Raw genomic sequence first — 13,852 nt, 5'->3', positions numbered from 1 at the left:
TGAAATGCAAGAGTTGTCTTCCTTTGTTTTCTTTATTTATACAGAATAGCTTATGTATCATTTTTTGTATGCTGTGTTGTCATTTAAAGAAATAAACTTAGCAATAAAAATCAAAGTATGATTATAAATGAGGTTTTCATTTGACTTTCACTGTTTTCTTGACCAATGTAAGTCAATCTTGAAATTTATTCTTGTTCACTTTGAGATGAACCCTACTTTCGTTTTTGCGCAAAAAATAGTCTTTGAACGGAATTTCATTATTAAAATGCTTCAGGATAGTTCAAAAACAAAAATATAACATTGTATCAGCTTGACAATGAAGTAAACAGACCATCTGACGTTCAATTCACGTTGTGTACATTTTTTCTACACACGTGTTGGCTGGCTGCTACAATCCGAATTTGCTCCAGTAGGCCTTAGAAAATTCGTGTGGCGAACAAGAACGGTTGAATACTTGCCTGTAAGTGATATGCATTTGTAGTGGTATATCAGAAGAAGCTATTTTTGCATGTTTTGACACTGTACTCCTCCGTATATGAAAATTAGAGATTTTTAATTTTTTCAATCTATTTTTAAAACGACTAATCGCGCCATACTTCAAACATTCAGGGTTGGTAATGCTAGGGGGCATCTCAAACTTCATAGAAAGGTCATCAAAACGTTTGAAAACACGAGGGAAAGTAGTGTATTAAGCCATACTTTTTAAGCTCTTTTTTGATACGGAATCAAAACGAGGCTGAGGAAATCTGGCAAGTTATCTCCCCCTTGCTTGGGCATTGCTATAACAAGTGTTTGTTTTTATGGCCTATAGGTGCATGCAGTAACTTGAGTTCAGTGTCACATTGCTGCGTCTAAAAAGCCCAAAGCTGATAAGACTGGCGATTGATCCTAAAGCTGATTTGACAGAAGATTGCATCTTCACAATATTAAAGGTAAAAATAAATACTTGCAATAAAAAATCAAAGTAAACATCTGTAATGACTCCTTCATGACAAAATATTTCTTGATACATTGTAATTTCTTTTTGTTCCTTATAATTCTACATTATATTGTTTGCATGTCTTCATATAAATAATAAGTCCAACTCAATACTACAATAATTTTATTCTATATTATAAAACAGTTTTAATCCAGTGCACTTTTAAAATATGAAAAGTATGAATAGAATTTGCTGGCTTTAAAAGCTATGAAATTGGTACATGTACTGTAAATGACTTCAGGGTGGAAGGGGGGGGGGGTTGAATATTTGAATATCAGTTAAAAATTAATAATAACAGTGACATCCAACTTTCAAGGTACAAGTACATGTGCATATGTGTTGATTGTTGAAAGTACATCAGCTAGCTAATCCATTGGATATTTACATCTGTTATGTACCGGTATTCATTACCTGACATTTATTATTTTTTTCCAAAACTAGAGAACATAGTTTCTGTTAAAATGTAAGATATTAATTAAGACTATTAAGAACCTACAAACATGTACTCTCTCTTTTTTGTAGTTGTAGTTTTGTAGTTTAATTAAGTTTTAGTTATGCTTAGAAGATATCTACTGCGTGAATATTTGTTTTACAGGTTCAATATACAGTCAGCGTCTCATAAGAATAAATCCCAAGATCCAAGACTTGCTTAAAAGCTTAATTAAGGTAACTACACACTGTTAAATAAACTTTGTTATATTCTTCCCAACAACGTTTGGGATATCCTATAATCACACTGTCTGTTTTTCTGCCTGTCTACTTCTCTGTAGTATTTTTTGTCCAAAAATAAAATATTTGTGTCAGAATCTTCTTAATTTTTGGCAATATGAATTAGTAATACGTACTGTTTGAACATTCCAAATTTAATTGTCAAATAAAAAAAAAAAATGCTTTTTATGACTTTATTATGAAGCATATCTTCCAACAGTGTAATTGTCTTGCAAATTACATCATAGGATTCCACAAAACACCTAGTATAGCATATATAACATTAGTTTTATCTCTTATCATATCTCTGTTGGTGAATTTGGCATACATTTGTTTGAGAACTTTAATATTACTTGTAGAATTGATTTTGTAATTTAAGAATTGTTTTATTTTTACTTTTGAAATTTTTGTAGAGACCATTCTGTGCCACAAAGAAAGTGTTCAGGAAAGGGAGAAATGGTGGATTTGCATTTTGGGTACAGTTCAAAGAGAGTTCAAAATGGTCAAGCTCATGGAAGATCAGAGGGAGGACAACTGAAGAAAACTGAAAGATACAGAAGGAAAAAGAACAAGAAAATATATGAAATAATTATGAAATTGGGAGGATGTACACAATCTTGTCTGCATTTGACCTGTAAAGATTTAATTCCCATTCTTATTTGTATGCTGTAATATCAAATAACTTGATTTTTCATAAATTTACAATAGAGAATACATGACAAATGTTACATGTGATATTTCAATTTTGCTTTGGACACTTTCATGACAAATCATATAAATTATAAAAAAAGTACACATGGACTAATTATGTTATTCATTTGTACATGTATGCATGTTTAACTATTTAATCATTTTGTGGAAATCTTATAATTGTACTCAACTTTGAATTTGTAAAATACATGTATCGACAAATGCTACTGACTTGTTTGTATACTTTCCTGTTTAGAAAGTACACTGAAAAATAAGTTATTTCTCTTGATGAAAATAATTTATCAAAAAAGTTGTGTAAGCATTTTAAGATATTAATTTTCATATATTTAACCCATGAAGATAGATCATTGAAATGTAATGGATTTTCATCTAAAGCAGAAATATCTGATTTTTAAATGTGTACAAGAATGTGTTTTTCCTTGTGATAAATATTGAAAGAGAACACATGTATCTATTTCATATGATTTACATATGCTGCCCTTTTCATATGATTCACATATGTGGAGAGACATGAAAAAAGTATAAAAATGATAATAAGTACAACAGTAATATTATACACGTATAATTCACATATAAAGTATAACATATATAAAACACATGTTTAACACATGTTTCATATGTATAAATATACAATGTGTTTATTTTTACACATGTTAAACACATGTGAAACATATGTTTAACATGTGTAAAAATAAACACCCTATACATGTGTGCTCCTTTTATGTGTTTTACATGTGTAAAAAATATATGTTAAACACATGTTTAACATATGTTCAACATATGTGGACATTTTTCCTGTGTATAATAGTTTTTTTAATTATGTTGTACAAATGAAAAAAAACAATTTATTACATTAAATAGCATAATTTTTCTAGCGTACTCTAAAGTACTCTAGCGTACTCTGTTTAGTAGTACTCTGTGCGACTTGACGTTTGAAGTGGCGGATATGAGAATCACCGTTTCAGATGTATTTCTGAAGGTATTCTGTAAAATTTAGCTGCAGATCTGTAGCATTATGATTTTATATACCGGTATTTGTCTTTGACCATAACGCTACAGATCTGGTAGTGCAAAAAAAGTGCAATTTACGGCGCAATAGTTTTTGCGCTGTTTTGGGGAGAATTTCTCCACTTTCCAGCATCCAATAATCAACTACCTTTCAACTCCTAATTCTAGACACATAATTTAACTAATCATCCATCTCTTAGCCCTTTATATTCGTCTATACAAATGATAAACTCGCTTGATTAAAATTATTTGTTAGATAATAGCGAGCGCAGCGAGGCGGCGCGAAGCGCCGCTCGCATAGCGAGCTCAATACACTAACGTGTACGAACGGAGGAAATTCGGGTTGAAATCTGCACATTGTTCCAAGAAATTTTTATGACTCCATGTGAAAACATTCTTCAATCCCAGTGATCCTTTGTGCATAGCAACCTGGTGGCTGAAACATAGCAACAACTTACTTGAAAAAAAATTACAAACAACGTTTTTATGCAATATCCTTGCCACAAAACTGTCGGTTGCGTTCTAAGTCTACATGACTTTTTATTTGACGTCATACTTTCATCATTTAAAGGCTCGGGTATTTCCGATTTTGTCGGAAACTTCCAAAAAGTTCGGAATCTCGATCCCGATTCCTTGGAAATAAAAAAAGCAGTGCAAAGGTTAACTGCGCTCGCCCCAACGGTCGCACCGTAGAACATATTATCTAACAAATAATTTTAATAACTGAAAATTCACTTCAAGCAAGTTTATTGCCTGTAGAGACAACTATAAATGGTTGGGAGGAGAATAAACTATATATATTGGCTACAAAATGTGTCTAGAATTAGGAGTTGAAAGGTAGTTGATTGACCAATGCTAGAAAGTGGAGAAATTCTCTCCCAAAGAGTGCAAAAAATATTGCGCCATAAATTGAACCTTTTTTGCACTACGTACGGGATCTGTAGCGTTATGGTCAAAGACAAATGTATATAAAACCATAAGGCTTAAGATCTGCAGCTATGTAAAACTGTGCTTGCCCAATGGTAAACACCGTAAAATGTATTATCAACTTACAACTTGAACTCTTTGACTGTAATTGTTGGAAACCACTCCTTTACCCACTGTTTGTAACATTTGGTTTCTTCATACGGTATCTCCTCCAATGAATAGCAATCAGCACGAGGCATGAAACTGCACATTTTAGCAAGTTCATCAATTCTAGTTAATTCAGCGGATGACATTTGACATAATGACCACTCTGTGCGTACCAGTTCAAATGGGTTTGTCAATACCTTTCTAATGCCCAGTTTATCTACAAAATCACTAGTCCAAGAACTCGTGTTACATGGAAAGGCATTTTCGTCGGAGCATCCATCGTCTCCATTCGAACTTGAATGAGAACAATATCTACTTGCTGGATAGTCATTCATTATATCTTCCCTCTGCATTTTTAAGCGCTGAGCGCGCATGCGCTAGCGATTCCTCGGAGGGGTAGACAGACTGCTCGGCCCACCGACACCTCGGCCCGTGTCGGTTGACACCTCGGCCCTAACAGGTTGGCTCAAAAATAAATCATTGACACCTCGGCCCATACCGAAGACAGCTCGGCACAAGGAATAAAATTAATTTTTTTTGTTTGTTTAAATTGGTTTAATATTTAGGTCTATTTATTTTTTGACTTTATTGCTTATTATAATATTACAATGTTTAAAAACTCGTATTTTAAATTTTTTTTCAATTGAAATCAATCCCAAAAAACATTAACATAATTCTTCTCCCAATTATACCTTCTCGTAATTAACTCCTCATAGTCACCACCCCATGTGACACGCGCTTGAGACTTTATAGGATATTCACCGCGTCGTCTCTTGTTTGTTTAATGATTAGCGCTTAATGATTGAAGTTACTATGAAAAAGTCGTTCATTATTAAATCAGCTGATAGTCCCCGTGTGTAGAAGTTCCAACTCCCCGTCGAGTTTCATTCGGAAGTAACCTGGAATTACTTGGAATTAAGTATTTGGAAGCATTCGGAATTCCAAGTACTTCCATGTCATTCGGAAAAGTTTAATTTGGAAAAATCTTAACTCAATTTGGAATCTACATGGAACCATTTGGAAGTGCAGATATTTAACTTAGTCTGTATATTTGATGTGCAGATGTTATTGTTATCAACTGTCATCGGCAAGCGGTAAATCTAGTCTTCCCGACTCCCGACGGTCCCGGATTTTGGATTTTTAGCGATTTCTTTTTTACCGATGCACAGAATTTATTCAAACTTTTCATGAACCTTTTCAAGGTTTTAATGAGTTTATCAATGCATCAAAACGTTTGGAAACGTGCGTATTTATTACTGAATCAGCAGTATCACCTGTAGTCTCGTTTACCCCAGACTCTCGCTCTCGAGACTTTGCCCGAGCGAGAGTCTGGTCTGATTCCTATTTAATTTTTGTAATTTCAAATCGAGGCTTACCGAGAAATCGGTATGGATTTTCATTGGCTGATACATTCTCTTCGATGCTAAGATCTGTATTCTTTAAAAAATCAGAGGCTGCGCCTTTACTTTTATCTGATTTTATAATAAAATACATTTGTCTGCTTTACAAGGAACAAAAAACGCACATATCTTTGTTTAAAAAGTAAATTCTCAAATGTATTTTCAGGGGAGTCGCCATCTTGTTAGCCGGTTTAGCGACCTCTACTGGTTACAAAAATTAAATAGGAATCAGACCAGACTCTCGCTCGGGCAAAGTCTCGAGAGCGAGAGTCTGGGGTAAACGAGACTATATCACCTGTCAAAAAGGGGAAGGTATAATGCCCTGATAGTATAATGCCCTGATTGACCTGATTTCATTTAATTCTAAAATATGTCTTATTTAGAGTACGAGTTTCTTACTGTATCAGAGATACAGGGCGGGGCTTGAGGCGAGAGCGATAGCTCGAGCCGGGCCCCGCCCTGTATCTCTGATACAGTAAGAAACGAGTATTCTAAATGACTTGTGACATGACCTTTCTAAGGACCTCACTAATTTACATGCGTATTTGGGTGTATACCTCCCAGCCAATCAAATGATTTTGCAGAAAGTTGATTGAGTATCCCATTTTAAGCATTTTCAACTGAAATGCCGAGCGAGATGGACGTGCAGGTATCTATCATTTTAAAAATCATTTAAGAGATGCATAAATTAATTTGTTTTCCAAAAACTTTATTTAGATTTAATTGCGCAGGGTTTTTTTTTTCTCTCTGCAGCTCTTGCTGATCTTTTGATGACATTTTTTTTTCAGTTTAAGCTACGATTTAATGCAAAACATTTTGATATATAAGAATCATGTGGGAATATTTTTGAAACAAAAATGCTTCGGGAGATCGTAGATTCTGAGAGAAATGTCCGACAATGTCCTCCACCGGTCGTCATATACAAAATTGAAATAATTAAGCAGATGAAAGGAAAGGGGGAGGGGGTATTTTACTTCACGTTTTCATTAAAATGTAGAGTAACCAAACGGGGATACAACACTCACTGGTGCCCCCATCCCACCTTTGAGTTTTTTCTCTTTCGCTTTCTTAAATTTTTTTTTCTAAACTTGTATACATACGGTTTTTAATTCATCAACAAGTAACCAAATGACGCACATAGGTGTTGGTTGATTATAAATCTACCCCCACGGAATACGATTTTCCGTTTTTTTTTTTTTTTTTTTTTTTTTTTTTTTGGGGGGGGGGGTTCAAATAATAATTTGTGAACTGCCCCACTCCCTCCTTTCTAAAATTTTTGAATCCGACATTAATATCTTTACGTTGTAAAATTTTATTTTTAATTCACCTCAATTTTTGAGTAAATACATGTACTAACAGTTCTATGGCGAATTGAACCATTGGTATATGACCCGGCGAGTTTTCCTTTGAAGTCAAGCATACTGTAACTGCGATACAGAACACTTTTTGTGGGCGTTTCTTATGCAAATTAAATGAGCAGAAACTGTACTGTATCTGAAAAATATCAACGATACAGTACGGTTTATTTTTAGCGATGACGGAAAGCTGTATCCGTATACAGACATATGTCACAAGAAGTAGTAAAGTGCCCAAACAAGTTTCTTTTAACTGATTATAATTTGGATACTAATTGTCTATAAGATTCACTAAAGAAAAATTTAAAAAATAAGTTTTTATTTTGTTTATTTGAAAGAGAAAATCAACAGGGGTATAATGTCCTGATTTTGAGGTATAATGACCTGATGTCTTGATAATATGAAACTTCTAATAAAAGGCATATTATCATTAAATTTGTTTAATTTTTCAATCTAAATTGTTTTCAGTAGGATAAATAAGTGTTTTAGAAAAAAAGATTTTTAGAAAATATCTTTTATGTCTAGCTCAAAAAGCACTTTTGGAGTTAGCAGGGGTATATTGTCCTGATTTTTTGAATGCCCTGATTTTTTCTTATGACCTGATTTTAACACCTGTGTCTAAAGTTATTCTTTAAAATGAATGGAGATTAAATATAATACTTTTCATAATTTGATGTTAATTTTCATTCATTTTTTTTAAATTTTATTTTCTTAATTATGTTGATAATTTTAAAGTTGATACACTTCAGTCACTTGATATATACATTTTATTGTAGCACGTACTCTAAGCCAGTATTTTGTGCAAAACTAAGATTTATCATAATGCAAAATCTTTGAAGAATCTTTTGATTGTTTTAGAGAAAATTATAAGAGATAATTTTTAAGAACAATGATAATTTGATAAACTGGTTGTAGTATAGCCAAAATAGTATTTTTTGATTAACGTTTAAAAGTAGGGAAAATGCAGATTAATTTAAGATAAGCCTTGAGGTAACTAAAGATTTTAAAATTGTGGGTAAAGATATATAGGTTGTAATTTATGATTTTTAAAATTTTTATTCGTTTGTTGTTTAAACAGTTCCGAGCATTCACGTGTTCATGGACAAATTTCTATATTTTTCAATAAAACATCAAATGAATGAAGTACGTCTGTTGACAATATAATTTTAAGTAGGATAAATAAAAATTGACAGGTATATGTCTATCTTTAAATAGCTGTTGTGACATGACCTGGCGAGTTTTCCTTTGAAGTCAAGCATACTGTAACTGCGATACAGAACACTTTTTGTGGGCGTTTCTTATGCAAATGAGCAGAAACTGTACTGTATTTGAAAAATATCAACGATACAGTACGGTTTATTTTTAGCGATGACGGAAAGCTGTATCCGTATACAGACATACCAATGGTTCAATTCGCCATAGAACTGTTAGTATTTACTCAAAAATTGAGGTGAATTAAAAATAAAATTTTACAACGTAAAGATATTAATGTCGGATTCAAAAATTTTAGAAAGGAGGGAGTGGGGCAGTTCACAAATTATTATTTGAACCCCCCCCCCCAAAAAAAAAAAAAAAAAAAAAAAAAAAAAACGGAAAATCGTATTCCGTGGGGGTAGATTTATAATCAACCAACACCTATGTGCGTCATTTGGTTACTTGTTGATGAATTAAAAACCGTATGTATACAAGTTTAGAAAAAAAAATTTAAGAAAGCGAAAGAGAAAAAACTCAAAGGTGGGATGGGGGCACCAGTGAGTGTTGTATCCCCGTTTGGTTACTCTACATTTTAATGAAAACGTGAAGTAAAATACCCCCCTCCCCCTTTCCTTTCATCTGCTTAATTATTTCAATTTTGTATATGACGACCGGTGGAGGACATTGTCGGACATTTCTCTCAGAATCTACGATCTCCCGAAGCATTTTTGTTTCAAAAATATTCCCACATGATTCTTATATATCAAAATGTTTTGCATTAAATCGTAGCTTAAACTGAAAAAAAATGTCATCAAAAGATCAGCAAGAGCTGCAGAGAGAAAAAAAAAACCCTGCGCAATTAAATCTAAATAAAGTTTTTTGAAAACAAATTAATTTATGCATCTCTTAAATGATTTTAAAATGATAGATACCTGCACGTCCATCTCGCTCGGCATTTCAGTTGAAAATGCTTAAAATGGGATACTCAATCAACTTTCTGCAAAATCATTTGATTGGCTGGGAGGTATACACCCAAATACGCATGTAAATTAGTGAGGTCCTTAGAAAGGTCATGTCACAAGTCATTTAGAATACTCGTTTCTTACTGTATCAGAGATACAGGGCGGGGCCCGGCTCGAGCTATCGCTCTCGCCTCAAGCCCCGCCCTGTATCTCTGATACAGTAAGAAACTCGTACTCTAAATAATACTAATTCTACAGCAATATACAGACTCAGTACAACAAAATAAATTGATCAATTAAAAAATATTATGTACACTGTTTGTGTACACATCATTGCTTGTTTATTATGTCTGATATAGTGTCAAAGGGATATAGACCACATACCCCCCTTCACTACCTCCCCTATATGGCATCTGTAATTAATTAACATCTGTGTAATCCCAGTCTACAATGTTCTGCTGATTGCATAAACAAACCTGACAGAATCTATAACTATAACATATTTCAAAAAAGACAAAATGTTAAATAATTAAACATTTGATTTTATATACTTATAAAATGATTTTGTCTCAAAACTATGTATTACAAATAAAACAATTTAATAAACCTAAAAAAATTAATTAAGATTTCTCTAAGGCATATTAATTGAAAATTGAAATATTGTTAATTTGTTTATTTGAGAAAAAATGAAAAAGATTTGATACAAAGCTTTCATTCAGTATGTGTAAAATAAATAATTATGCATTCACAATTTTAAGTTCAGTTATTTCTAAACATAACATTTCCTATGCTGAACTTGAAATTATATCAGCATTGCATAAATAAATTATTTCTTTAAAATACTAAATAATATACTTTTCTTTTAATTAATTCATATAAATTAAAGAAATAAAGTTATATAGTGGGTCATGACCCTTAAAAAAGCGAAAACTTTTGAAAATATCTGTCTAAATACAATACCCTAAACCGTGCTACTACATCTCAGAAACGAACCGTACCGTTCCGTGCAGAAAGCGTACCGTACCGTGAACAAAGCGTACCGTTCCGTCCACAAAGCGAACCGTTCCGTTCACAAAACGTACATGTACCGTACCGTCCACAAAGCGTACCGTTCCGTGCAAGAAACGAACCGTACCGTTCTTTGGTTAATTATGCAAACCACGCCCCCAATGATTTTTGAATCGTGTAATGACCAAATAAGTCATTTTGGTTTATTTCTCGCTACGGCGCCTGTGAAAGGAGGACGGAGGTTGTGTCTGCCTGTTCGAAACACCATTATCAAGTATCATGCGTCTGGGCCTTCAAGTGTAAATGTAAGGAAACTACTCGAAGCAAACTACAACTTTAAAACAACTAGACAGAGTGTGAGACGATTCCTTATTTGCTATAAATTAGATCAACTTGTTTTGTTTGTGGTCAAAGGTACAGTACAGGCCACGAGTTTTTCCCGCAAAACACGTACGGGGCACAGTGGACCTCGAACAATGTCGGCGTCTTTGAAGTCTTTCATTTTCTTTAAATTAGCAAATTAAATCAATTTCCGTTTGAAATATCAGTTGTATTTAAATGTTCGTAATTTAACTATACAGGTATTAAAACTAATATTATAAGATGCCCCAAAATTCAATATAATCGTGTTCCTGCCCAGGGAAAAAACCCCTTTTTAAATGTGTACATGCACATTCATGTTTCATAATCCTATAATTATATATTTGACATAAAATAGGTTCAATAGACTATAATACCACTAAGATAGAGCACGCTTTCATGAATTAATTAATTCCCTGGTTGTCTCTACTTTTGATTTTTATTTTGCTCATTCAAATTATTAAATCTTATCGGATACAAGATCGTTTTTGTCGTAAGTATGCATTCATATGTAGTACAATAAATTAAATTAGATACTACATATAATTCTTTATTCAATAACTTTAAGCCATACGGCTCATCATAGATAGCTGCATGCCAGATTTTTTTTTCATTTTTTTTAGAACCATTAAAAATATCTCTGCTACATCTGGTATATTGATATTGAATATTGGTAAAACATTGTAATAAGTAAAAATACATTTGTTTATATAAGACCATTTCAAAATAAATTTCTTCTTAAATTGTTGCAAATATTTAGGTGCTAAATTACAAATAAGGTTGTTTAATGAACAAATCAAAAATGATAATCTTTTGAAAACAAATTACACCATTTGATTTTTTTTTTTCGAAATATATTGTATCACAGTATCACTGGATTTTAGATGTATGGAATTGAACATATTTTATTGTAATATATATATATATATATATATATATATATATATATATATATATATATATATATATATATATATATATATATATATATATATATATATATATATATATATATATATATATATATATATATATTTATATATTTACAATGGAATCATGTATGGAAAATGAAATTGAAATTAAAAATTATTTTCAAATGCAGCAACTGAGATAATGTAGATATTAAACAATCAAGACATTCCAAAATATCAGGCCATCAGATGAGCCTTCAATGGTCATTTCAAAATATCAGCTATAGGTCATTACCTTTTCTTGACTAATAAAATTCTTAATAATAAAAAGTGTACGTAATACTAGTATAGAATCACCATATGTAATCAATAATTCCCTCAATAAATTGTAATATTTAAGTTGATAATATGCATTTTTATCACTATGTCTATATTTACACGTAAATCAGGTCAATCAGGGCATTCAGAAATCAGGACATTATACCCCCTACAAACTTCAAAAGTGATTTCGGGCAATATATAAAACACATTTTCACCCAAACTTAATTAAACTAACTTCATATATCACTCTTAAAAGATATTTTATCAAATATTAATATTTAAATAATCTAAAATTGTGTTTATTAGAAGTTTTTATACTATCAGGTTATCAGGTCAATATACCCGCAAATCAGGACATTATACCCGCAAATCAGGACATTATACCCCTGTCAAATTTCTAAGTCAAATAAAACATATAAAAATATTTTGATTCTGGATTTTCTTCATGGTTCTTAAAGAAAATGATAATATTCATCATTTCCAATAAAAATAATATTGTGAATGTGCATGAAAACTCTTTATTTCAGCATATATATGAAATCAGGTCAATCAGGGCATTATACTATCAGGGCATTATACCTTCCCGTCAAAGTCAAAAAGCGGTAAATCTAGTACTCTGTTATAAATGTTAAAACCAAAAACGGACACCGATGTTTTCGTAGAATCGCTATTAAAACAACAAAATGAAAGATATATTTTTCAACAAACAAGTGGAAAAACCTCATTTACATTCCAGAAAATTTGTACGCGCAAAAACTCACATATTTTCTCTTTTTTTAAATTTAAAATTATGCTAATTAATTATCGATACATAGCGATGCGCGGAGACATGAGGTTTCGTAGATCATAATATTGTGATATTATTTGGGAAGATATTTTTTCTTTTAAAAAGATGGAATTAGTATTTCAGTGAAATTGGTGGTGTTAAAAAAATATGAACAGTGTAATTTTTTTAAATCCATAACACCAAAATGCATGACTTTTAAATTCAGGTTCCTTAGGAATTTCAATCATAAAAAAATGTTAAAATTATGGAGACAAACCATGGTACACGTGTCAAAGAGTTCTAAACACGGAAAAAAAAAGAAAATATGTGGCTGTTTTTGTGGATGCATACAAATTATATGGTACGTAACTGAGGTTTTCCTTTTATTTAAAAAAAATTAAACTTCATTATGCTGTTTGTAATCGCGATTCTTCGAAAACATCTGTGTCCGTTTTTGGTTTTAACATCTATAACTGAGTACTAGATTTACCGCTTTTTGGCAGGTAAAACATCTGGTTCAGTAATAAATACACAAATTGGTTTAAGTTTTTACGTACTGATGAATTCATTAAGACCTAGAAAATGTGCCTGAAAAGTATGAATAGTTTCTGTGAACTTTGAAAAGAGAAATCGACAAAAAATCAAAATCCGGGACCGTCGGGAGTCGGGAGTCGGGCGTCGGGAGTCGGGAAGACTAGATACATGTATACCGCTTGCCACTGTCATCATCGGGCTCGAGGTCTTGTCCCGGGCTCGACCTGATAGATTTTGAAATCAGGCGGTTCACATCTAAACAGTGTTGCATCCGAGTTGCATCATGATCACGTTGAATGGATGATAAATCTTATGTGTAGTAATCCAAAGGATATATTTTAAATTTTTAAGTGTGTGACTCCTAGCTCCAGTGGTACGTATATCTTCTTCGTTTTCCCTTGGAAAAACAATGACATCAGTGGACGGTTTCAAATTGAATTTACTGAAACTGTGTGAAAAATGCATTTCAATATTTATGGAATCATTTATTGCCTCGATACATGGTCTTGATGATAATAAAACGTGTCAGACTTTTATCATCTCTGTACGTTCATGAACCAA

The 13,852-nt window shown here is 32.2% G+C and overlaps 1 protein-coding gene and 1 long non-coding RNA gene across 3 annotated transcripts in view; one reads left to right on the top strand and one right to left on the bottom strand.

The window, feature by feature from the left end:
- The window catches only part of LOC134273905 (uncharacterized), a 5,056-nt gene extending 2,530 nt beyond the window's left edge, over positions 1-2,526 (top strand). For both annotated transcript variants that reach the window (XR_009993508.1, XR_009993507.1), the window contains exons 2-4: positions 812-932; positions 1,575-1,645; positions 2,101-2,526. This is a non-coding gene — a long non-coding RNA (uncharacterized LOC134273905). The remainder of the gene's footprint in view (positions 1-811; positions 933-1,574; positions 1,646-2,100) is intronic.
- Positions 1-4,891, bottom strand: part of LOC134273907 (uncharacterized) — a 9,104-nt gene extending 4,213 nt beyond the window's left edge. The window contains exon 1 of the mRNA XM_062756124.1: positions 4,460-4,891. Within this exon, the coding sequence (XP_062612108.1) occupies positions 4,460-4,854 (395 nt within the window). The 5' untranslated portion in view covers positions 4,855-4,891. The remainder of the gene's footprint in view (positions 1-4,459) is intronic.
- Between the last annotated feature and the right edge of the window lie 8,961 nt (positions 4,892-13,852).

The sequence above is a fragment of the Saccostrea cucullata genome, unplaced genomic scaffold, assembly GCF_032062105.1.
Source record: "Saccostrea cucullata isolate Sc308-1 unplaced genomic scaffold, CSIRO_AGI_Scuc_v1 ctg7754, whole genome shotgun sequence".
NCBI classification, from domain to species: Eukaryota; Metazoa; Mollusca; class Bivalvia; order Ostreida; family Ostreidae; genus Saccostrea; species Saccostrea cuccullata.
Note: the sequence above shows the minus strand (reverse complement) of the source record. Positions and strands in the feature narration are given on the sequence as shown.